This window comes from Danio aesculapii, chromosome 3 (assembly GCF_903798145.1).
Source record: "Danio aesculapii chromosome 3, fDanAes4.1, whole genome shotgun sequence".
Classification (NCBI taxonomy): Eukaryota; Metazoa; Chordata; class Actinopteri; order Cypriniformes; family Danionidae; genus Danio; species Danio aesculapii.
In genome coordinates this window covers 10,961,072-10,986,992 of record NC_079437.1, presented here as the reverse complement: position 1 = coordinate 10,986,992, position 25,921 = coordinate 10,961,072, and the positions used below count along the sequence as shown (strand labels likewise).

Genomic DNA, 25,921 nt, shown 5'->3' with positions numbered 1-25,921 from the left:
ATAACTCTTTGACTTATACTCCTCACCTCTGACTGAGATCCAGCTCTTGGGTGACTCTCCTTTTGGGTGTTTGCAGTAGTAGAAACCCTCATGTGACTTTAAGACAGCAGTGATGATCATCTCTGAGGTTTGACTCTGGACGATTGATCCATCTTTATAGAAATCAGCTCTGAGCTTTGCTGGAGTTGTAGATTTATATAAACAGTGTAGAGTCAGAGGATCTCCTTCAGTCACAGGATGAACAGGACTCTCCAGAATCACACCAGCTACACAAACACAGCAAACATCAACACACACATCAACAGAGTGCTGATGTTATAAATACAAATGCTGTACATTAAAATGTGATTCATTTTTATAGACAAGTGTTTTAAACACTACTAATTACTTTCAGTATAATTTGAGTGGTATTATGTGGTTATGTTTTCAGTTCACTACACAGTTTACAACTGTGTCTAATGCTTTCTGCTCTCATCAACTCAATCTGTTTTAAAAGCATGAATACAGACTCACAGTGTACAGTGATATTAACAGGATTATAGTTCTTTCTAGAGTCAGACTGACACCAGTAAACTCCAGTGTCTATGTGGTGAGGCTGATTGTACATGTAGATCCTGTTTGTGATGAACAATCACTCATCCACCTGCTGTGTCTGTATCTTCTGACTCTCCATCCAGTAGAGTTACTCTTGTCTTCACAGCTCAGAGAAAGAGAGTCAGATGTAAAGTGTTGAACTCTGCTGGGTCTGATGACCAGAGAGACTGGAGGAGAAACACCTGAGACAGGTACAACAGTAATTTACAAATATTTAACATTTTTCCTTCTTCATGAAATATGATCCAGTCATATCAGTACTGCGTAAACTCACCAGTGACCCACAGTGGCTGTTTGTTGCTAAAATTTGTTGCATAGGCTGGTTTTCCTCTCTCTGCCCTGCAGAAATAAACTCCTGTGTGTTTTAGAGCCACAGAACTGACAGTGTATTTTCCTCCAGCTCCTCTACTGCTGTCTGAAAGCAGCTGATAATTACCTCTGTTGTCTGTGTAAGTGAAAATATACAGATTTCATTATAATCAACTATTTCTCTATACACAAAAATAAACTGGTTCAATACTCTTAATCTCAATAATATATTTTAATAAAACTGGTTTGTCAGATGAAAAATTACAGCGGCAGAATTGTTGCATTATTTCAAATAAATATAAAGATCCATAAAAATAAATAAATTCACAAATAATGACAAAGATCCACAAATACATGCAGGAGTTGCATAAAAGCTAATTAAAAAACATCCACAAATATGTTTTTACATCACAAACACAACTTTGCATCATTATTTGTGAATATAATCGATTTTAACTTTGAAGATTTTTTAGATTTATTTGTGAATCATGATATATTTATTAGAAACAATAAAACAATTCTTGCTCTATAGACGCACATAAAGCAACACTTTACAATAGCAGTACATGAATAATATAAACTAAACATTACTATATTATAAACGAATGATGAGTCAATGCATGCACTAATCATGAACTAACTTTACTACAACATAAGTCCCATGAGTTCATGTGTGAAGAATGGCTACCTTAATTACTTGTTACTACATATTGTTTGTTAATTAAAGTGTTATTTACCACATTATTTATGTTTAATTTAACCATCATGAACTAATGCTATATTAATGTATAATTATATTATATCATTATTATATATTATACATTATACATAATTATATTATATCATCATTATATATTATACATTATACATAATTATATTATATCATCATTATATAGTATGCATTATAAATAATTATATCATCATTGTATATTATACATTATACATAATTATATCATCATTATATAGTATACATTATACATAATTATATTATATCATCATTATATATTATACATTACACATAATTATATTATATCATCATTATATATTATACATTATACATAATTATATTATATCATCATTATATATTATACATTACACATAATTATATTATATCATCATTATATATATACATTACACATAATATATTATATCATCATTATATAGTATACATTACACATAATTAATTATATCATCATTATATATATACATTATACATAATTATATTATATCATCATTAGATATTAAATTACACATAATTATATTATATCATCATTATATATTATACATTATACATAATTATATTATATCATCATTATATATTATACATTATACATAATTATATTATATCATCATTATATATTACACATTACACATAATTATATTATATCATCATTATATATTATACATTACACATAATTATATTATATCATCATTATATATTATACATTATACATAATTATATTATATCATCATTATATATTATACAAAATTATATTATATCATCATTATACATTATACATAATTATATTATATCATCATTATATATTATACATTATACATAATTATATTATATCATCATTATATATTATACATTATACATAATTATATTATATCATCATTATATATTATACATTACACATAATTATATTATATCATCATTATATATTATACATTACACATAATTATATTATATCATCATTATATATTATACATTACACATAATTATATTATATCATCATTATATATTATACATTACACATAATTATATTATATCATCATTATATATTATACATTATACATAATTATATTATATCATCATTATATAGTATACATTATACATAATTATATTATATCATCATTATATAGTATACATTATATATAATTATATCATCATTTTACATAATCATATTATATCATCATTATAAAGTGTACATTATATATAATTATATCATCATTATACATTACACATAATTATATTATATCATCATTATATATTATACATTACACATAATTATATTATATCATCATTATATATTATACATTACACATAATTATATTATATCATCATTATATATTATACATTACACATAATTATATTATATCATCATTATATAGTATACATTACACATAATTATATTATATCATCATTATATAGTATACATTACACATAATTATATTATATCATCATTATATAGTATACATTATACATAATTATATTATATCATCATTATATAGTATACATTATACATAATTATATTATATCATCATTATATAGTATACATTATACATAATTATATTATATCATCATTATATAGTATACATTATACATAATTATATTATATCATCATTATATATTATACATTACACATAATTATATTATATCATCATTATATATTATACATTACACATAATTATATTATATCATCATTATATATTATACATTATACATAATTATATTATATCATCATGAACCCATTTTTATCTACTCATTCAATTTACACTGAATAACAATAAAAGAAAGTGTTCTGGCAACATTAACAGTTTAAACACAGGAGTTCATGAGTAGTTAAGGTGTCACGGTGGGCTTACAAAAATACAAGATATATCCAAGTGCAGCAATTGAAGTTTTAATAAGAAATAAGGGGACAGGCCAGGTACAAAAATCCAATAGAGACCAAAAGTACAAAACAATAAATAAAGTGAACAACAAACAAACCAAAACGATGAGTCAGTGAGCAGACTAGGACCATATAAGAGCCAGACAAAACAGAATCGTGTGAACAGAGTGCACAAGCAAACAGCAAAAATCCAAAGGCAAACTAAGCACAAGATAACAAAGCTTATAAAAGACAACACTAATTAGACAATGACAGACAGCTGGAAACTATTAGTGATCACGTGAACCACAAAACAGGAACAAAAACCAAAACACAACTAGTGTCTAGAAGACCACAAGATGGCACTACAGCAGACGTGACATAAGGATGAGTTAATGATGATGTGCCCCTCCAAGTAAAGTCATGACATAGTTATACATTAACAGCTCATGAGGTATTATGGAACTTATGGTATTTATAGTAGCTTAGGAATAGTAGCTTTATAAATAAACTTCAGTTATTTTCACTTTGTGACACTTATTCAATCAGTGTGTCAGTGGGACAGTACTGTAGGCTACGTGTGTGTGAGTGTCAAATATTTTGGTGAATTACAACTGTTTGGGCTGGTTATATATTTGAAAGAAAGAGAAAATGTTGATTTTAGCGATGACGATGCGTCTTTTAAACAGCACAAGATGCTGTCTGACAACAAGGGAAAATGCCTCGCAGCAGTTGTTTTTATCCAACCCAGGCTCATTCTGAGAACGTAGTCCCGGGGACGTTTCTGGAGACCGCGAAATACATAGCCGGGGGTACGTACGGCTGCATTTCATTTTTTTAAGCGAACGCTGCGGGGCGGTGTGACGCCGTTCCCTTCGGGGCAGAGAGGGGCTGACCACGACGACGACCGGGTTCGAGTCCGGGGAAGAGCGGTTCCAGAAATCAGGTAAGAAAACAAAAACAAAATCCAAAAAATGAAGCGAACAAGTTCGTCACAGGGTGAGAATGTGGTCAAAATCCGAAAACGTGGTAAAAACCGGACGAGGGCTTTTCTTTTTCTGGACGGCTTTTGTGAACCGTCGTTGGTTGGGTTTGGGGACGGAGGAGGGTGGGTCAGCCGATTGGCCGGTCGCACGGTCAATCATTCCGTCATGAAGACAGGCAGACGAGCGGAAGGTCGTTCGACAGCGGCCTCTAGCGGGTTTACGCGAGAACGGCGCGGGAAAAAGCGTGCACAGCGGCCTCTTGCGGACTCGCGAAAACAAAAACTGCACAAATACGTACCTCCCGGGACGTATTTCGCGGTCTCCAGAAACGTCCCCGGGACTACGTTCTCTGTATGAGCCTGGGTTGTTTTTATCAGAGGTCGTCTGGGCTTTTGCCACCACTGTTTTTACCACGCTGCCACTGCTAACCCCAGTGCGCAGACTACATCACCATTGTTGCTTAAAGGGGACTTCGCTTTTAATTAGTACTGTACTGCTTTGTGCTCCGCTTTATTTGTTTGCTTGTTTTTTTGAGATGTATTGACTTGTGTTAGTTGTGCTCTGCTTTTGTTTTGCGTTTGGTGAATATTATTTTCAGTTTGGTTTTTCTCTTTGTATTAAATTTATGCAGAGCATTCCTTTTGTTTAAGTTATTTAGATCTTCGTTTTGTGGGTTTATTATCATCATCATCATCATCATTATTTTCGTCAATTATGTTGGTGTCTGCATCCAGAGTGTGTTTGTATGTGAGATGCTGTGAGTCCAAGCTGTAGGTGTCTCAACTTAATTATAGAAAGTACATTGTTCACCTGATTGACACACGTGTTGTTGTTGGATTGTACTTATTGTGCATTTCTTATTTTCAGTTATTAGTTTAATTTTGATTTATTTCAGAAACTGAGGCCTTTCCCTGTGATGACTGGTCTTTTCCAAACTGGTGGTGGTGCTTCTTTACCGTGTGCTGTGGAACACTGAGTGCTTGATAGTGTGATTCGAGTGCACTGTGGTGTGAGCATGAGCCGGGGGAAAGTCAGTCTACTTGTATCCAGTCAGTGGGAACCTCAGTCCTGTTGTTATTTTGATTTAGTTGTTTTTCTAATTGTTTTCCTGATGGTTTGAAGCTGGAGTTTTTCTGATGTGTTTTTAAAAACCTTTACATTTTATTGAAATAAACATTTTTGTACTTTTGTAATTACCCACGTCTCTTCTTTGTCTTTTAAAGGGAAACGAACCAACGTGCCTTTTCTAATTGAATCACTTCCCTGAGTAAACTCAAATATAGTATAACTCTCATCTCCATCCCCTCACCACAATTAGCACATATATTAACTGATAATTAGTTTATAATAAAGTAATGTTTAGATGACATATTAATCCATCATTATTCATATATTGTAAAGTGTTACAGCGCATTATAACTTACCTGACTGAGTTAGCATGTACCAGCTGAATGTCCAGCCTGTAGAGGAGCCGTGAACCTCACAGATCAGAGTCACTGAATCTCCTTCAGTCAACCAGTTCTGTGGAGAAACACTTAAAGCTATCTGGGCTCTGTCTAAAATAGAGAAATCCCTCATTAATAACATGATAATCTTGTGTGCATATGAAGAGATGATCAAACTCACCTGATACTGTCAGAGGAACTGCATCACTCATTAGTGATCTGCGTGAACCTTTACTCTCAGTGCCAATACAGAAGTATTTACCTGTGTTAGACTTAGTAACAACCTTTAATATATATTCCCGTAAATATCCGAATACACCTGCTGAACCTTCTTTATACCAGCTGTACCGCCAGCTAGAGACTCCTTCAGCATTAATGACACATCTGAGAGTGACTGACTCTCCTCTGAACACATGCAGATCAGGAGTAATCCTCACACTGGCTTTAGGATTTTCTGTATAATGACAGATATTTACAATAAAAATGATGTGATGTAATAAATATAATCATATGCTGTTTTTAGTGCATGAGGTTTGAACAGTTTTGTTTGCAAAACACAGAAGCTAAATATGATTGAACATTGACAGAAGTGTTTTAGTCTGAAGCTAAATTATTAAGTGCCTTACACAATCATGTGGATGAACAGCTTGGATAGAAGATAAAAAGTATTTTACAGAATTATTTCACAGTTGAAATTGAGATAATATCAACATGAAGCATCATAACAATCCTTTTGAATGCTAGTTTTCACAGTTCATGTAGATTCACAGATATGTTATGAATTATGAAGTAAATTCTCTCACCTTCAGTGTCTTCAGAGTGGATGTTTGAAATCAGCACTAAAAGCACAAAGTGTATTTTGCATTAGACATATTTTTTTCATGATTTGGGCTGTTTGATCTAGACTAGAGCTAAAAATTAATGCAGTTTGTAGACAATCTTAAAATTTGGCTTAAACAAAATCAGATATGCAGTCACTGATTTGATTTTATTTAATTGACAATGATGTATTGTATCTATTGAACTGTAAGTGTATATTGCATTATTTTTTTACTGTTAATTTTGTTACAACTTCCTGCCCAGGGACTACAGATGTAAATTATCTTCATAGCTAACTCTGGCACAACATGTTATGCTATACATTGTCCCTAAATAAATAAATAAATGAGTAAAAAACAAATGTAATGATACATTGACTTCTTCATAAACAGCACTAACAGCTCACTTCTGGCTGATCTTTCATCATAAAGTAGATATTAGATTTTAAACTCTGAGAGCATCATAACAGAAAAAAACAGACATGATCTGATATCAAATATAACAGCATTAAAATCCACTGAAAATCATCCAGAGAAAATAATACTCACAGAGCACAAGAGGAAGATGACTGAGCTCCATCCTGACTGAATAATGACAGACGCTTGAAGAAACAGACTGTGTTAAAGACTCAAGACTTCCTGAAACCTGCAATCTGATGTTTACAAACATCACAACACATTAAAGATGCACAAATCTACCTCATGTGTGACAGAGGATCTTTTGAAAATGTTTTTATAATCCTATAACATGTTTTCAGATAATGTTAAACTGACCAACAACAGCCACGATTGTACACAAGTGTTTTCAGGATCAAATATCAAATTTAATTTCTCAGATGTTGGCAGTTTAAAAATAATATTATAGTGAATTAAATGAATAATGAAACATTGTTTTATGGCTCTTTAATGTAATGGTGTGATCTGTATTCATGATGGTAGAAACAGAAACAGATGAAGTGATGAACTTCTGCTTCTCACTCCCTGGTTGAATAAGACCTCAAACCAAATCAAACTACAACTACAGATTTATTTCCATGTTCGTCTCACTTCAGTTTTACGGTTTCTTTAACACACTCTTTTGACTATAAATAGAATATTAGATTTTTAAAACATTGGGTGCATCAAATAATGTACTGCGTTATTGTGTGAATATTATGTAATCATGTAATATGTACTGTATAAGTGATGTCGATCTGATTATGTGCATTTTAAAACTTTATTTGGAATCTGATTACTGATTCATGGATTGTTTGTTTTAGAATTGATGGATTGGATTTTAGAAATTTACATATTCGTAATGGGCGGTCCAAATGGGGGCATTGCCCCTTCAGAAAGAATTTGTCCCCCTCCAAGTTTTCATAAAGGATTAGCCCACCCAAGGTTCAACTATAACTGATTTTTTTCTGTCATTAATTACTAACACTCGTGTCGTTCCAAACTTCAAAACACAAATTTAGATATTTATAATATGAAAAAGCAATTAAATTATGAAAATTGTGAAATTGTGAAAGCAATAGTCCAGAGATATGGTCCCCACATCAGGTGATGGTGCACGCAGGTGCAGTCTAAGATGAGAGAGAACTAAACTAGTGGATGATATGAAGACAAGTAGGCTTATTGATTTCATGTTTTGGTTCACTAATTCTTTAAATAAAACTCTCTTGAGCTGGAAAAGGGAAAAAACACAAAAGAAATTTGCCGTTAAATTAATTTTAGCAGAGACGGCAACTGCCAGTCATTTTCACATTAGTTTTTCAGTTAGGGGTTAATATTGTAGCCTAGCCTAATAAAAATGTTTAACTGGACACTACAGAATACACACTATATAGCCTAGTCTACACTATAATTAATATTTTAATTTATAGCAGGTGTGAAAGGTGGCATCCCATTATGCAGCAGCAGTCTCAAGTTAGGACACTAAAAAAATACCTTTTGATTTTAAAGATGATCAGCCGACAAAGTCAAGCTTACAGTGTTATAAATGAAATATGTAGTGCGTGAGTAAGCTAAGTGGATTTGCCGCGAATCAACCTCTCACATGTGCTGTAAGAAGGTGGAATGTTAAAAATGATGTAATTCAGGCTATACTGCTATTTGCTCATGTAAAATTATACATCAGAAAACTCATGGACCAAAAATAAAAATGTAACCTGAAAACAAAAGTTAGGCTAAATAAAGGAAATGACGGGTAATAGCCTAATAGTTAATGGTGGCGTTTTTACAACTGCCAACCAAATTTCAAGGGGGGAAAAACATTTATGATGGGCTAAATATAAATCTTTATAATTTTTTATTATTTATATTTTTAAAATGATAATAAAGGTAATATAGCCTAAAGTTGCGTGTTTTCCATGGCAATTGTTTTTTTTTTACAGAATTTCACAATAATAACTGATTTACTTCTTAGTGATCAAACCATAATTTCCATAAGCAGATGATGTGATCAGGGAGGGGGTAAAGGACACCAGCTAGTCAGATAACAGCGGTACATTCATGCTAATTTCAATATCATTTATATTACTGAATATCAGGAAACAGGGTTTTCAGGGAAGGTGATGTAGAATGTATTTATGTATTTGTTTAAAATATCAATAATTTGTGTGTTACTATAATTTAGTGTGTTACTTCTAACCTTTGCAGTTTTCTTCTCTCTTGATTGTTCAAGAAAAATTCTCCTGAGTCAATAAATAAATAGATGATACAGTCAGTGTTGTTTAACTAAAGTGCTTTAAAAATGTATTCAATGAATGGTTACATCATCAGTGTATTTTGTTTGCTTTTCTAATCACTATGCCTGGAAAGTGATTTAATTACTTGACTTTTAAAGTCCTCATGAATTTGGATGCACTCATAATAGAAAGACATGCTTTTAACTTTACATTTGAGTCAAACATTGAACATTGCAGCATTTCAGCTTTATTAAGACAGTTTTCATAACAACTGTGGAAATATACATTTATATAATCTAGTTTCAAATGAACAATAATCTACATATAACTGAAAAGTTATATTCTTTGGTTTTTTATTATATAATTTTATTAACAGCCCAGCCATTTACCTTTGTCTGTCTGACTACAGGCTAAGCCAGAGTAATGCAAATGCTAACGACTCTGCCTTTGTCTTTGGGTGATGCTTACATGCTACAGAAACCCTTTTGTTGATTAACTTGTGTGGTCAGTAGCTGGGTCGGTTTCTAACACCTATATGCTGGTTATCATGCTGAATCTAATACTGAATTTGCATGCTTTGTTAAGCCATCTCTCCTCCTCCTAAGACAATATAGACAGGACATCTTTGTCTTAAATCAGACTTGTGATAAAACTCGCAGACTGCAGACCTCCAGTAGGCTCCTGTAGACACATGGACTTCTTGATGACGCTGTGTGACTGCAGATTAACCAACAAGTCTCAATAAAGGAATTCTGCTTGTTTCAAGTCTCCTGGACTGGGTTCTCCTCTTTTTCAATCATTTACTTTTTTACAACAATAACACACAATCTTCTTAAACACAATTACTCTGCAAAATATCTGAATAACAAACATCAAATTTACTAAAAAATATATGTTTTACTTAAAAAAAGTTAAATAATGTATTATTTAATCTGTATACAGTCATGTTAATAAATCAGTCAGTTAATTTCCTTCTAAATACATTGTTCATTGAGTTTGTGCAATTGTCTGATAAATTTATACGTCTTTAACTGAAACAAACAGAATGCAAAAGATCTTCACAAATAAAGATTTACTCTCATTATAACTGTCTGATTAATACAGAACTGTTGAATTTATTTACAGTATGTACATTATGAGCAACTGTATATTCATTACATTAAAAATTAACAGCAACCCCTTTATTTTTTCGGTGTAATTTGGTTACGGTAATGAATGGTTTTGAGTAACTCACAGCACCCAATACTTATAACAGTGACTAATAATAGATCATTCAGTCGTGTTTCCTCTCATTCTACAGCATTTGACAATCAGCACGACTGTCACTAGCAGATATGGAAAAGATGCCAGACCAGAACTGAGTATGTTGAAGACAGAGATCTGAGAATCTGAACCAGACGCTGAAAAAAAGAGACACACGAGCACTTTATCATGCGCTACATCTGAACAAGGACAAATGAAGGAATAAATGAGCTGACAGTTTCAGAGACTCTCACCTCTGACTGAGATCCAGCTCTTGGGTGACTCTCCTTCTGGGCGTTTGCAGTAGTAGAAACCCTCATGTGACTTTGAGACAGCAGTGATGATCATCTCTGAGGTTTGACTCTGGACGAGTGATCCATCTTTATAGAAATCAGCTCTGAGCTTTGCTGGAGTTGTAGATTTATATAAACAGTGTAGAGTCAGAGTATCGCCTTCAGTCACAGGATGAACAGGACTCTCCAGAATCACACCAACTACACAAACACAGCAAACATCAACACACATCAACAGAGTGCTGACATTATTCAAGAGAAAATTAAATAACGATCTTTATATTAAAATAGGTTGATTTTTTTTGTGACAATTAAGTTTTTCCGTGTAGTTTATGCAGTATTATGTGGTTGTTGTGTTTTCTGCTCACTAGACCAATTCACAACTGTGTCTAATGCTTTCAGCTCTCAATCTGATTTAAATGAATAAATACAGACGCTCAGACTCACAGTGTACAGTGATATTAACAGGATTATAATTCTCTCCAGACTCAGACTGACACCAGTAAACTCCAGTGTCTGATGTGGTGAGGCTGATTGTACATGTAGATCCTGTTTCTGATGAACAATCACTCATCCATCCCTTGTCTGTGTATCTTCTGACTCTCCATCCAGTAGAGTTACTCTTGTCTTCACAGCTCAGAGAAAGAGAGTCAGATGTAAAGTGTTGAGCTCTGCTGGGACTGATGACCAGAGAGACTGGAGGAGAAACTCCTGAGACAGCAATAATTTATAAATATTTAATTTTATTCATTATGAAATATGATCCAATTATTTCAGTTCTGTGTAAACTCACCAGTGACCCACAGTGGCTGTGTGTTGCTCATTTCTGTTTTATAGGGTGGTTTTCCTCTCTCTGCTTCACACACATAAACTCCTGTGTGTTTTAGAGCAACAGAACTGACAGTGTATTTTCCTTCAGCTCCTCTACTGCTGTCAGAGAGCGGTTCATAATAAAAATAATAATGATCACTGTAGTCTGTGTAAAGTGAGAATATACAGATGTTCAGTCTTATCAGTTATTTCTGAATACAGAAAGAATGACATTGACTGAAGCTAATCTATGTGATGTTTGAAGGCAGTTATATTATATTAGGTGTTCTTACATGAAATTGACTGGGCTAAAATGTTGCAGTATTTCAAATAAATAGATTCTGATCCACAAATAAACCTAAAGTGATCCACAAAAACGGTCAAATTTAGTTTTAAAAATGGAATATAATAATATATGCAGGAGAAGCACAGAAATCAATTACAGTCACAAGCTAATATAATAAAATTTGCTAATAATTAAAGTATCAACAAGTGTCAACACAACGTTTCTGGAAAAACATCCTGCAATTCTTAGTGTGCTTCACGTAGGTGAGTGGGCCAAAAACTGGGACTTGTTATAGCATTTATACATATATTATTTATACATATATATACTCGAATGCTTTGAAATGCTTATTTTGTCCACACGTATAATTCATAATTAAAATCAAATAAAATAAGTAAATGTTAAGCAGTAAAGATTATTTCTGTTCTACATCATAAACACAACTCTGCCAGGTCATTTGCAACACAAATTTGATGAATTGTTTTAAAGATTTTTGTGAAACTCCTGCATTTATTTGTCTCATTCCATTATTTGAGAATGTATATTTTTTGTGGAAACTTAGATTTATTTGTGGACAATAATCGATTTATTTAACATAATGTAACAATTCTCACTCCACAGAAGCACATTATACCTTACCTGAACGAGATATGATGTACCAGCTGAATGTCCAGCCTGTAGAGGAGCCGTAAACCTCACAGATCAGAGTCACTGAATCTCCTTCAGTCAACCAGTTCTGTGGAGAAACACTTAAAGCTGTCTGGGCTCTGTCTGAAATAGAGAAATCTCTCATTAATAACATGATAATCTTGTGTGCATATGAAGAGATGATCAAACTCACCTGATACTGTCAGTGGAACTGCATCACTCATTAGTGATCTGCGTGAACCTTTACTCTCAGTGCCAGAACAGGAGTATTTACCTGCGTCAATCTCAGTAACAGACCTTAATGTGTATTCCTGTAATTCACTGAATGCATAATCTGAACCTTCTTTATACCAGCTGTACTGCCAGCTAGAGACTCCTTCAGCATTAATGTCACATCTGAGAGTGACTGACTCTCCTCTGAACACATGCAGATCAGGAGTAATAGTCAAGTTGGCTTTAGGGTTTTCTGTATAATGGCAAATATTCACAATAAAAATTATGTGATATAATAAATATAATCATATGCTGTTTTAGTGCATGAGGCATGAACAATTTTTATTGCAAAACACACAAGCTAAATCTGATTATACAGAAGTGTTTTAGTCTGAAGTCATAGTCACTTATTAAGTGCCATACACAATGAGAATGAACAGCTTGGATAGAAAATAAATTATTTTACAAAATTATTTCACAATAGAAAATGAGATATAAACAAACAAACAAAAATAATGCATTTAACTAGAGCACAACGACCAATTTAAAATCAACATGAAGCATCAAAACACTCATTTTCAATAGTTTTCACAGTTCATGTAGAGTCACAGATATGTTATGAATTATGAAGTAAATTCACTCACCTTCAGTGTCTTCAGAGTGAATGTTTGAAATCAGCACTAAAAGCACAAAGAGAAACTTGTCTGTTTGATCTAGACTAGAATTAGCTGCTGAAGAAGTAATGCAGTTTAGACAAAACAAATTTCATAGTGATACATTCACGGCTCCTTCATAAACAGCTCTAACTGCACACTTCCGGCTCATCTTTGACATTTATTATGGACTAGAGATGGCTTGTAAACTCAGAGCAGCAAAAAAAAAATAAAAACAGAAACACTACTGGATCCTATTTATTGAGTTACAGCAATGAACATCCACAAAAAAATCATCCAGAGAAAATAATACTCACAGAGCACAAGAGGAAGTTGACTGAGCTCCATACTGACTGAATAATGACAGACACTTGAAGACACAGACTGTGTTAAAGACTCAAGACTTCCTGAAACCTGCAGTCTGATCTCTACAAACATCACGACACATTAAAGACTCACAAATGTACCTCTGTGTTACAGAAGATCTTTTAATAACCTTTAAAATCTTGTTTTCAGATAATGTTAAACTGACCAAAATCCATGTTTGTACATAATGTTTAAGAGTCAAATGTTATAAAATTGAATTTCTCAGATGCTGCTGTCACGGATTGGCCAGGCTCTTCCACCAACATCACGCATCGAGCACCTTCACCTGAGTATTAACCACGCACAGCTGCACCCAATCACTCCCATTCACTATATAAGCACACACCTCACTTCACTCATTGTCCGGTCTCGTTCCTACGAAGTGGACTCTGAGTGAACCACTTCCTAGGTTTCACTCCCCTGCGATCTCAGCAAATATACTTACCTTAACTCTGTTTCCTTCCAGTCTGTCCAGTGTTCCCGGTGTCCTGTCAGCGTTGTGTGTCTCGTCAGTCTGTCTTCCCCGCAAGTCCTCTGGTGTGTGCATTCGGTCATCCTTCAGTGTCTGTCCTCCCATCTGGCAGAGAGGATCATCAGTTCCTCCAAACTCCATTCAACGCTCTATTATTATCAACTTTGCTCAACTGTTGTAATAAACATCATTTATACTTACTCCCCTTGTTTGTCCGTCTGCTTCCGTAACAGAAGACCGGACCTTCAACTACCAACAGCATGAGCACTCACGATCCCCTTCAGGAGTTGGTGGATTCATTGAAGAGAGTGCTATTACCATCTGCTCCACTTCCCGAAGCACCACCAGCACCGAGCACTTCTTCACCGTCCACCCACTCATCCAGTCCCATGGCTCGACCAGCGCCCTACTCTGGCGGGGCGGAGGAGTGCAATGGATTTCTCCAACAATGTTCTCTGGTATTCACTATGCAACCCGAGTTATACCCTACAGATCGGTCCAAAATCGCTTTCATCATCTCCCTTCTCTCTGGGTCGGCTCTTCGGTGGGCTGAAACCATCTGGCAACAGTCTGGGCCGGTAACAAATTCCATTCAGTCATTCACCCAATATTTCAAGGAGGTTTTTGGTCGCGCGGATGCTGAAGTAGCAGCTGGAGAACAGTTATACCATCTCAAACAGGGAGCCATGTCCACTCAGGATTATGCTCTCAGGTTCCGAACTCTGGCTGCTGCTAGCGGATGGAATGAGCGATCTCTCCTCACAACCTACCGGCTCGGACTAGAGCCCAGCCTCCGGTTACAGCTGGCCGCCCTCGACGACACGATGGGATTGGAGAAGTTCATCCAACACTCTCTGCGCTGTTCCGATCGTCTGAGGGTCTACCAGCATGATCCTCCACCAGTATCCCAAGCACTCCTCCGTTCGCCAGAGCCAGCCGTCCCTCCAGAACCAGAACCCATGATCATAGAATCTGGTAGACTCACGATCACCGAGCGACAGAGGAGGCTGACCCGGGGTCTGTGCATGTACTGTGGTGCCAAAGGACATGTCAGGCTGGACTGTCCCATTCGTCCAGCACGCTCTGTGGTGAGTTTGTTCAGTTCTCCTATTGAAAAGATGCATCCTCTCACCACTAATGTCCAGTTAACTACCCCTTCTGCCTCAGTTTCAGTCACAGCCCTCATCGACTCCGGGTCAGCAGGAAATTTCATCTCGCACGCCCTCTGTCGCCGACTCCAGCTTAACACCGAAGCCTCGACGCACGTCTACCAGATTCAGCCCATAACCAAAGATATCCATTCTCAGGCACGTATCCATCGAAAATGTGAATCTATCAATCTCCAAGTAGGACTGCTCCACAAAGAGGAGATTCAATTTCTGGTTCTGGAGGGTGCATCGATGGATATCATCTTAGGGCGCCCGTGGCTGGTGAAGCACGATCCCATCCTCTCTTGGGGCACAGGAGAAATTAAGAGATGGGGAGAAGAATGCAGATCCAGCTGTTTTCCCGATCTACCCTTACAAATTCAAAGACCCCTTACCGTCTACGTCACGTCTGTCGAAAGTCCAGTCGATAAAATATCCATTCAGATCCCGAAGATCTACTCCTCATACGAGGATGTATTTTGCCCCAAGAGAGCTTCCCAGCTACCTCCACATCGGCCATGGGACTGCGCCATAGACCTGCTTCCAGATGCTCCTATGCCCAGAGGTAGGATCTACCCGTTGTCCCTTCCGGAGACCAAGGCAATGGAGGAGTACATCCATGAGGCTCTGAGTCAGGGGTATATCCGTCCATCCACGTCACCTGCTGCCTCGAGTTTCTTCTTCGTGGCTAAGAAGGATGGAGGGCTGCGGCCATGTATCGATTACAGAACCCTAAATCAAGGTACAGTCAAATTCCGCTATCCCCTTCCTCTCGTCCCGGCAGCCCTGGAACAACTCAGATCCGCCAAAATTTTCAGCAAGTTGGACCTCCGCAGCGCCTATAACCTGGTGAGAATACGTGAGGGGGACGAGTGGAAGACTGGGTTTGTGACCCCTACTGGACACTACGAGTACCTGGTCATGCCCTATGGTCTGGTTAACGCCCCCTCCGTATTCCAAAACTTCATCCACAAAGTCCTCCGGGAGTTCCTCCATCTCTTCGTCATTGTATACATAGATGATATCCTGATTTACTCCCGGAGTGAGGCCGAACATCGCCACCACGTTGCAGAGGTCCTGAAAACCCTCAGGAAACACCGCCTGTACCTCAAGGCTGAAAAATGCTCCTTTCATTTACCATCTGTTCAGTTCTTGGGGTACATCATCGATCAGAGAGGGGTTCGTATGGACGAGAGGAAGGTCACTTCCGTCATCTCCTGGCCCGAACCAAAAACCATAAAGGAACTCCAACGTTTCCTAGGATTTGCTAACTTCTATCGACGTTTCATCCACAATTACAGTCTCATCACCGCTCCGCTCACCAACCTGTTGAAAAACAAACCCAAAACACTACCCTGGCCTCCCAAAGCCGCCGCAGCCTTCCAAGACCTCAAAGAATCCTTCACTCAAGCCCCACTGCTGACTCATCCCGATCCTGACTTACCGTTTGTAGTCGAAGTGGATGCATCGACCACCGGAGTGGGAGCCATTCTGTCCCAGTACCACGGTACTCCTCCATTACTCCATCCATGTGCCTATTTCTCCCGGAAGCTCAGCCCGGCGGAAAGGAACTACGACATCGGAAATTGAGAACTTCTGGCCATCAAGCTCGCCCTGGAGGAGTGGCGACACTGGTTGGAGGGGGCCAAACATTCGTTCCAGGTGATCACAGATCATAAAAATCTCCAATACCTAAAAGATGCTAAAAGACTCTGTCCTCGTCAGACCCGTTGGTCATTGTTCTTCTCCAGATTTCAGTTCTCTATCTCATATCGACCAGGATCAAAGAATATCCGAGCAGACGCACTTTCCAGAATTCACGACCAGCATGAAATTGAGACACCGGCCAAGATCCTTTCCGATCAGATCACTATCTGTCCCATCCAATGGTCCGCTCCTACAGTAACCGCCACTCCAGAATCCAGAACTCCGCCGGGCTGTCCCCCCAATCGACGTTTCATCCCTGAAAATTAACGGGTAGATCTCATTCATTCCAGCCATACATTTCTGGGCACAGGACATCCTGGGGCCAACAACACCCTCTCGCTGCTATCCCAACGATTTTGGTGGCCGAACATGGCGAGGGATGTGAGAAGATACGTCCAAGGCTGCAGAGAATGCGCTATGTCGAAGAGTCCTCGCCATCTACCTGCTGGTAAACTCCATCCCTTGCCCATCCCAAACCGCCCCTGGTCACACCTAGGAGTTGACTTCATGACAGACCTCCCATTGTCTGAAGGTAACACCTGCATTCTAGTCATCATAGATCGATTCTCTAAATTCTGTCGTTTGATTCCTTTGAAAGGTCTACCCACAGCCCTAGAGACCGCCGAAAACCTGTTCAACCACGTCTTTCGAAATTTTGGGTTACCAGAAGATATAGTCTCGGACCGAGGACCCCAATTTATATCCAGACTATGGAAAGCATTCTTCAGACTCCTAGGTGTGACCGTAAGCCTCTCGTCTGGCTATCACCCCCAAACCAACGGCCAGACAGAGAGGAAAATTCAGGAAGTGGGGCGGTTCCTCCGGACCTTCTGTCACGGTCACCAAAACTCCTGGAGCCAGTTTCTGGGCTGGGCGGAATACGCCCAGAATTCCCTGCGGCAACCTACCACCGGACTCACGCCATTCCAGTGCATCCTAGGGTTCCAACCTCCACTCTTCCCCTGGGATGGCGCACCATCTGATGTCCCCGCAGTGGATTACTGGTTCCGGGAGAGCGAGAGAGTCTGGGACGATGCTCATCACCATCTCCAGAGGGCAGTACGCAGAACAAAGGAGGTATCGGATAAGAGGAGGATTCCAGGCCCCATCTATACTCCAGGACAGAAGGTCTGGCTCTCCACCAGAGATATCCGTTTGCGACTGCCCTCCCGAAAATTAAGTCCCAGATTTGTTGGTCCCTTCACCATCCTGGAACAGGTCAACCCCGTCACATACAAGTTACAGTTACCACCACAGTACAGAATCCACCCCACATTCCACGTGTCCCTTCTCAAACCCTTTCACGATCCTCTGATTCCCTCCACAGAGCCTGGCCATGAAGAGGAACCTCCTCCCCCACTGATGTTAGAAGAAGGGGCCATCTACCAAGTCAAGGACATCCTACGGTCCCGGCGTCGTGGTGGTCAACTAGAATACCTCGTCGACTGGGAAGGATACGGTCCAGAAGAGAGGTCATGGGTCTCCAGATCCGATATACTAGATCCCGTACTTACGGAAGAGTTCCACTCCAATCACCCAGAATTTCCAGCACCTCGAGGACGAGGTAGACCACCACGACGTCGGAGGTTCAGGCCCTCAGGAGCGGGCCCTGGGGAGGGGGGTAATGTCACGGATTGGCCAGGCTCTTCCACCAACATCACGCATCGAGCACCTTCACCTGAGTATTAACCACGCACAGCTGCACCCAATCACTCCCATTCACTATATAAGCACACACCTCACTTCACTCATTGTCCGGTCTCGTTCCTACGAAGCGGACTCTGAGTGAACCACTTTCTAGGTTTCACTCCCCTGCGATCTCAGCAAATATACTTACCTTAACTCTGTTTCCTTCCAGTCTGTCCAGTGTTCCCGGTGTCCTGTCAGCGTTGTGTGTCTCGTCAGTCTGTCTTCCCCGCAAGTCCTCTGGTGTGTGCATTCGGTCATCCTTCAGTGTCTGTCCTCCCATCTGGCAGAGAGGATCATCAGTTCCTCCAAACTCCATTCAACGCTCTATTATTATCAACTTTGCTCAACTGTTGTAATAAACATCATTTATACTTACTCCCCTTGTTTGTCCGTCTGCTTCCGTAACAGCTGCCAGTTTAAAAATAATATCCCAGTGAGTTTAATGAATAATGAAACATTGTTTTATGGCTCTTAAATGTAATGTTGTGATTTGTATTAATAACCTGATGGAAGAAACAGAAACAGATGAAGTGTTGAACTTCTGCTTCTCATTCACTGGTAAAATGACCTCAAACAGACCAAACCAAACCACAACTATATAGTTATTTCTGTTTTCACCTCACTTCATTTTGATGGTCTCTTTAACACTCTTTTGACTATAAATGAAGTATTACTGCTTTCAAAACATTGAGTGCATCAAATAATTTACTGCAGTTGTGTTAATATGTAATCATGTAATGTATACGTGCTAACTATCTGATTTTTTAACAAACAATCTGATAGCATTTTAAAAGTTATTACAAAATGGAGTCTGATTACCTGATTGATGTATTGATTTTTCTTTGGAATTGATTGATTGGTTTTTGTAAATTTACATATTTATAATGATTGGATGCTATATTAACCGTGTTGTTAGATATGTCTCATTATACATTCTAATATTTCTGGTATTAATTTCCCATTCAGTGTAGACCCTTATATGCACCTTTATGTATCTTTTGAGTTTAACGCATATTTAAGGTGTAAGAATATTTCTGCATTATATTTGTATCAGATTTAGTTTACAGCGGGATACCAGACAAGGCTATATCGCTAACGGAGCATCAAACATTCCGAGCAGACAGAACGGCGGATGACTCCGGTAAGACCAGAGGCAGAGGATTATGCATTTATATTAACAAAGCTTGGGGCACAAACTCTGTCGTCGTTGGGAGACATTGCTCTGTTAACCTGGAATTTCTACTGGTTAAATGTAGACCGTTTTACCTGCCACGGGAGTTCACCTCCACCATAATAACTGCTGCTTATATTCCTCCCGACGCTGATGCCAAGCTTGCTATGAATGAACTTCATGCAGCCATCAGCAAACAACAGACTGCTCACCCGGAGGCTGCTTTTATTGTTGCGGGGGATTTTAATCACTCAAACTTAAAGACAGTGCTCCCCTAATTCCATCAAAACATTTTCTGCCACACAAGGGGAAACAAAACTTTAGACCAAGTTTACACAAACATGGCTGAAGCATACGCTGTGACCCCCCTCCCCCACTTGGGTCAATCAGATCACCTTTCTTTGTTTCTCACCCCCAAGTACTCACCCCTCATCAACCCTGTGAAGCCATCAGCAAGGATTATCAAAGTGTGGCCAGTATGTTTGCTTTCCAGGCCATATGTGGCTCTCACACAGACATTGACAGGTACACTTCCTCTGTTCTGGAATATATCAACACCACCATAGACAGTGTTACAACCCAGAAACAGATCACCACATACCCAAATCAAAAGCCATGAATGAACAAGGAGGTGCGCCTCCTACTGAAGGCACGCAACACTGCCTTCAGATCAGGGGATGCACAGGCCTACAACACTTCCAGGGCTAATCTGAAGAGGGGCATCAAAAAGGCCAAACACTGTTACAAGCTAAAGCTAGAGGAGCACTTTTCCAACTCTGATCCTCGGCTCATGTGGCAGGGCATCCAGGCCATCAGCAACTACAAACCCAGCCAGTCCACCCCCACAGCCACAAAAGTCTCCTTCCTGAACGAGCTAAATGACTTTTATGCCCGCTTTGAAAGAGACAATACAGAACCCTACACCAGGAACACTTCCTCAACCAACCACTCACCTATCACACTCACCTCCTCAGAAGTCTACATCGCACTGAGTCGGATCAATGTGCGTAAGGCTGCTGGACCAGACGGTATTCCTGGCTCGCTGGGGTATTCCTGGCTCGCTGGGGTATTCACAGACATTTTCAACCTGTCGCTTAACCTAGCAACTGTGCCAACATGCTTTAAAACCACCTCTATTGTGCCAGTGCCCAAACACTCCAGCCCATCATGCCTGAATGACTACCGCCCTGTAGCACTCACACCCATCATCATGAAGTGCTTCGAGCGCTTGGTCCTGGCATGTCTGAAAGACTCTCTGCCATCCACACTGGACCCACATCAGTTTGCCTAACGTGGCAACAGGAGCACAGAAGATGCCCTGCAATCTGTCCTCACACACCTGGACAATAAAAACACTTATGCACGAATGCTATTTGTTGACTTCAGCTCAGCATTCAACACTGTCATACCCTCTAAGTTACTGATCAAACTCAGAGACCTGGATATCGACACGTCTCTCTGCAACTGGGTCATGGACTTTCTGACTAACAGACCTCAGAATGTTAGATCAGGCCACATCTGCTCCACCACCGTCACACTCAACATTGGTGTACCACAGGGCTGCATGCTGAGCCCCTTCCTCTACTCCCTATTTACCATCGACTGTAGGCCTGTGAACAGATCCAACACCATCATCAAATTTGCAGATGACACCACAGTGATTGGTCTAATCAGCAATAATGATGAGACTGCCTACAGGGAGGAGATACAGCATCTGGCCACTTGGTGCACCGACAATAATCTGCTCCTTAACACCAACAAGACCAAGGAGCTCATTGTGGACTTCAGGAAGCGACGAACAGGCTCACATGATCCCATCCACATTAATGGGATGGCCGTTGAGCCTGTCTTATCCTTCAAGTTCCTGGGGACCCCACATCTCAAAGGACCTTTCCTGGACCACCAACACCTCCAGCCTGGTCAAGAAGGCTCACCAGCGCCTATTCTTCTTGAGGCAACTAAAGAAAAACCAGCTTTCATCAGCTGTCTTGGTGAACTTCTACCGGTGCACAATAGAAAGCATCCTGACCAACTGCGTCACGGTCTGGTATGGAAGCTGCTCTGTTGCTGAGCGTAAGGCACTGCAGCGGGTGGTGAAAACTACCCAACGCATCACAGGGACTACACTGCCAGCCATAGAGGATATCCAAAAGAAACACTGTCTGCGCCGTGCATGCAGTATTCTTAAGGACACCTCTCACCCTGCTCACAGACTGTTTTCTCTCCTGCCTTCCGGCAGGCGCTTCAGGCTCCCCCGGACAAAAACCAGCAGACTGAGGAACAGCTTTTTCCCCAGAGCTTTCTTCCTTTTGAACTCTGCCCCTCACTGACTCTTTTGCCCCCCGATACACCCCCCACACTCCTCTAACTTATACTCCGCACAATCACTGCACTATTTAACATTTGCACATTTAAAGTTTGCACATATTCATTGCACTGATTCATTTACTTGAACTGGACATACCCACTGCACATGGACATTTGTAATTATGTTTATCTGTCTGCACACTTCTGCTATTAATAGCATCCTGTACATATATTCATTTATTGTAAATCTGTTCATAGCTAATACAACCCATATATAATGTTCATAGTACATCCATCTGTAAATATTACCATAATTTTTCTATAACTGCACTTTATAACTTATACCTGTATCCTGCACTTGCTGCTATTGCACTGCTGGTTAGACCGAAACTGCATTTCGTTGCCTTGTACTTGTACATGTGTAATGACAGTAAAGTTGAATCTAATCTAATCTAAATCAAAAGTAATTCACAAATACTTGAATATGAAATGATTTAATGACAATAATTGTCAATAGCCTCCAGAGCAGGAGAGGAGCAGATCAGGAGAGAAGCAGAGCAGGACAGCGCAGACCAGAAAAAAGACAAGCCAGGAAAATAAGCAGAGCAAAGTTTACCACATATTTTGTCTTTTTCTTGACCATGTAACCAAAGCCCAAATCCTGAAACATTCAAACTGACCAATTAACATGTGACCACATCCTAAAACCCCCAAAGTCCACACACCAGGCTCTAATCTAATCAATATCTGCCTTTGGAATTTGTGTGAACCTTCTTTGGTGAAAAAGATCATATAAACAAATGCATGTGATCATTTAGACTCTTACAATATCATGGACTAAAGCTGTCTTTTATTATCTCAAAGCAGCATGAAAAATAAAACAAAAACACTACTGGATCCTATTTATAATATTACAGCAATGAACACCCAATAAAATCGTCCAGAGAAAATAATACTCACAGAGCACAAGAGAAAGGTTACTGAGGTCCATACTGACTGAATAATGACAGACGCTTGAAGAAACAAGCTGCTTCTCAAATGGCACACTATACACTCATGCACGATGTACTTATGCACTTACACACTCAACAGCATAGTATATGTATGTAGTGTCGTTCCAAATGTAGCGCTAATGTTTTTGTTACTAAGCGGAAATTCAAACCGTTTCACTAATGACGTTTAGCGGTTGCCAAATCAGTGAAATAAATCACCAAACTATCAAATAATACCTGCCATGAGTATAACCGCATTCACCATCGGGAGGTGCTATAATCACTGTTTTAGGAGATTTTTGCTTTCACAATCCAAAATAAATAAAGTTATCCAACATGTGCGCCCGATAGCTTCCGCTACGTGAGCAAAACTACAGTCGTTGAGAGCGTTAAGTGTCCATCTTTACACACTTCATTTTACCAGCTGAATGAGTGCATCATCCGGGTAATTAACGTGCACTTATTATTTTTAGAGTTTTCAGTGTAAACGCACTACTTACACTATTTATACTACAAAATGGCGTAGAATAGTTCATAAGTATGCGATTTGGGACGCAGCTACAGACTGTGTTAAAGACTAAAGGCTTCCTGAAACTTGCAGTCTGATCTCTACAAACATCACGACATATTAAAGACACACAAATATATCTCATGTGTTACAGAAGATCTATTAGTAACCTTTATAATCTTATAATATGTTTTCAGATTATTTTAAACTGACCAACATCCAAGTTTTGTACAGAAATTTATATATGCATAATAATCTAATAGTATATTAAGTGTGTTATTAATTAAGTCTCATTATACGTTCTACTATCTCTGTTATTTTTGTGTTTTTATTTCAATCAGCAGAGTTTTATGTCTGCATCAACTGAAATATTAAGTTGACCTTTGGGCAGCCATTTGTGCTCAAACTGCTCACTGAGAGTACGAGGTGTGAACGGCTAGTACTTTCCAGTCTGTGTAGACCCTTATATACGACGTTATGTCTCTTCTGAGGGTAACATATTTTAGGCGTTTGTTCTTTAAAGAACAACAACCATACTAAAAATAATCTAAGCATACATGTGTGCATTATAATCGTATCAGATTAAGCTTATTTTTATTGGTTTATTTGAAGGTCACAGTGTAATTTATTTTGGTTGCCTGCATTTCAGAAACATCAGTTGTGTCACCATGTGACATAAAATAATTGACACCTCTTGTACCAGTCTGCAAAGCTGACTGACTTCCTCTTTTTCTTACAGATGCACTGAGAAGGTTTAAATCAATTGTCAGTTTAATTCAGCTCTTTGTTAATCTAAATTAATTTGACTTTAATTTAATTTGGTTAAACTATTATACTTAATTTCATTCAGTCTAATTTGTTTAAAAATATCTTTAATAGTTCTTTGGCTTGTCTTTAGTCTCATCAGCTTTCTTATATTAATTAAATTTAAATGCTGTTGACTAAATTTACCATATTGTGCCACTGCATATTACATTTTAACACTACATCTTTTAGGGTGGCATGGTGGCTCAGTGGTTAGCACTTTTGCCTCACAGCAAGAAGGTCGCTGTGATAATAAATCATTAGCAAACATAGAGAGCTTGCAAATCTAAAGTGAGAACTTGTGCTAATAATATTAGTATGTGTGCTAATAAAGCTAGTGTGGGTTGAAATTTACACTCTGATATGAATAGCTCAATCTTTTGATTTGCACACACAGACAATAATCAAAACAACTGTTTTGAATTGTATTTGTAAAATGTCACTCACAAGTACAAAATGACAGACACAAATGTGTAAGGTAAATAAACCTGAGCACTTTATTGCAGTTTCGCTGTACAACCACAACCTCTCAGTAGATTCGGCATTACAAGTTCAAATCCTCACATTTTTGATTATTGTAATATTGTTGTTGTTTGTTGCATTTTATGTAAATAGACTTATATTGATTTCTTTCAGAGTATCTTGTCTTCTTTGCAGTCAATAATTAGTCAATGTACCTCGAAACACCTCGTTAAAATTATATTTTTCAGCACAAAGCCAATATTTGTTTCTTAATACCCAAAGTATCTTTTTAAAAACCTTTGTAAACCCAATCAGTCAAAGCAAAAAGCATCCAAACCACAATAGTTAGCATACATCCCTCGAAACAAACCTGTGCTGGTCCTTAAAGGGTCCACTTAGAGCCAGCATAAAGGCCCTAGCAAGCTGCCTGTGCAGGACCATTGAGAGTTTGATCACTAACAAAACATTGGCCTATTGGTGCTGGCCCTCACTTAGCCCACAAGAGCCCTCAACTAGACCCACACACTGATTCTGCTTGTTAGCAGGTGTTTATTAACAATTCTGAATGAATCTGTGGTCACACTGCACTTTTCTCCCCATAGATTTCCATTCATACGCACGCGACAAGTTTCGCCGTTCGCTGCGTTGGAAAGCTCAAGCTTGGTGAACTCTGACCTGTGAAATCGCATCACGTGATTGCGTGAGACCAATTGAAGATCAATACATGACCTC

The 25,921-nt window shown here is 38.4% G+C and overlaps 1 protein-coding gene and 1 pseudogene across 1 annotated transcript; both read right to left on the bottom strand.

The window, feature by feature from the left end:
* LOC130217327 (B-cell receptor CD22-like) overlaps nt 1-7,329 on the bottom strand; it is a 9,961-nt pseudogene extending 2,632 nt beyond the window's left edge.
* Nucleotides 7,330-10,687: 3,358 nt separating this feature from the next.
* On the bottom strand, nt 10,688-13,911 carry LOC130220870 (Fc receptor-like protein 5). Its single transcript, XM_056453124.1, has 9 exons — nt 13,881-13,911; nt 13,555-13,590; nt 12,891-13,163; nt 12,695-12,835; nt 11,747-11,929; nt 11,401-11,664; nt 11,190-11,195; nt 10,915-11,154; nt 10,688-10,818 (listed from the first exon to the last, which is right to left on the bottom strand). The coding sequence occupies exons 1-9, from the start codon at nt 13,909-13,911 to the stop codon at nt 10,688-10,690; spliced, it is 1,305 nt and encodes a 434-aa protein (XP_056309099.1).
* Between the last annotated feature and the right edge of the window lie 12,010 nt (nt 13,912-25,921).

What these genes read in the sequence shown, in the direction of transcription:
- LOC130220870 (XM_056453124.1), bottom strand. Translation starts at nt 13,911, where the DNA reads ATGGAGCTCAGTCAACTTCCTCTTGTGCTCT. An exon ending in TCACTCTGAAGACACTGAAG is followed by an intron (nt 13,164 to 13,554) that starts GTGAGTGAATTT and finishes GCCATTATACAG; the next exon opens with AAAACCCTAAAGCCAACTTG. An exon ending in GAGCTGGATCTCAGTCAGAG is followed by an intron (nt 10,819 to 10,914) that starts GTGAGAGTCTCT and finishes TCTTTTTTTCAG; the next exon opens with CGTCTGGTTCAGATTCTCAG.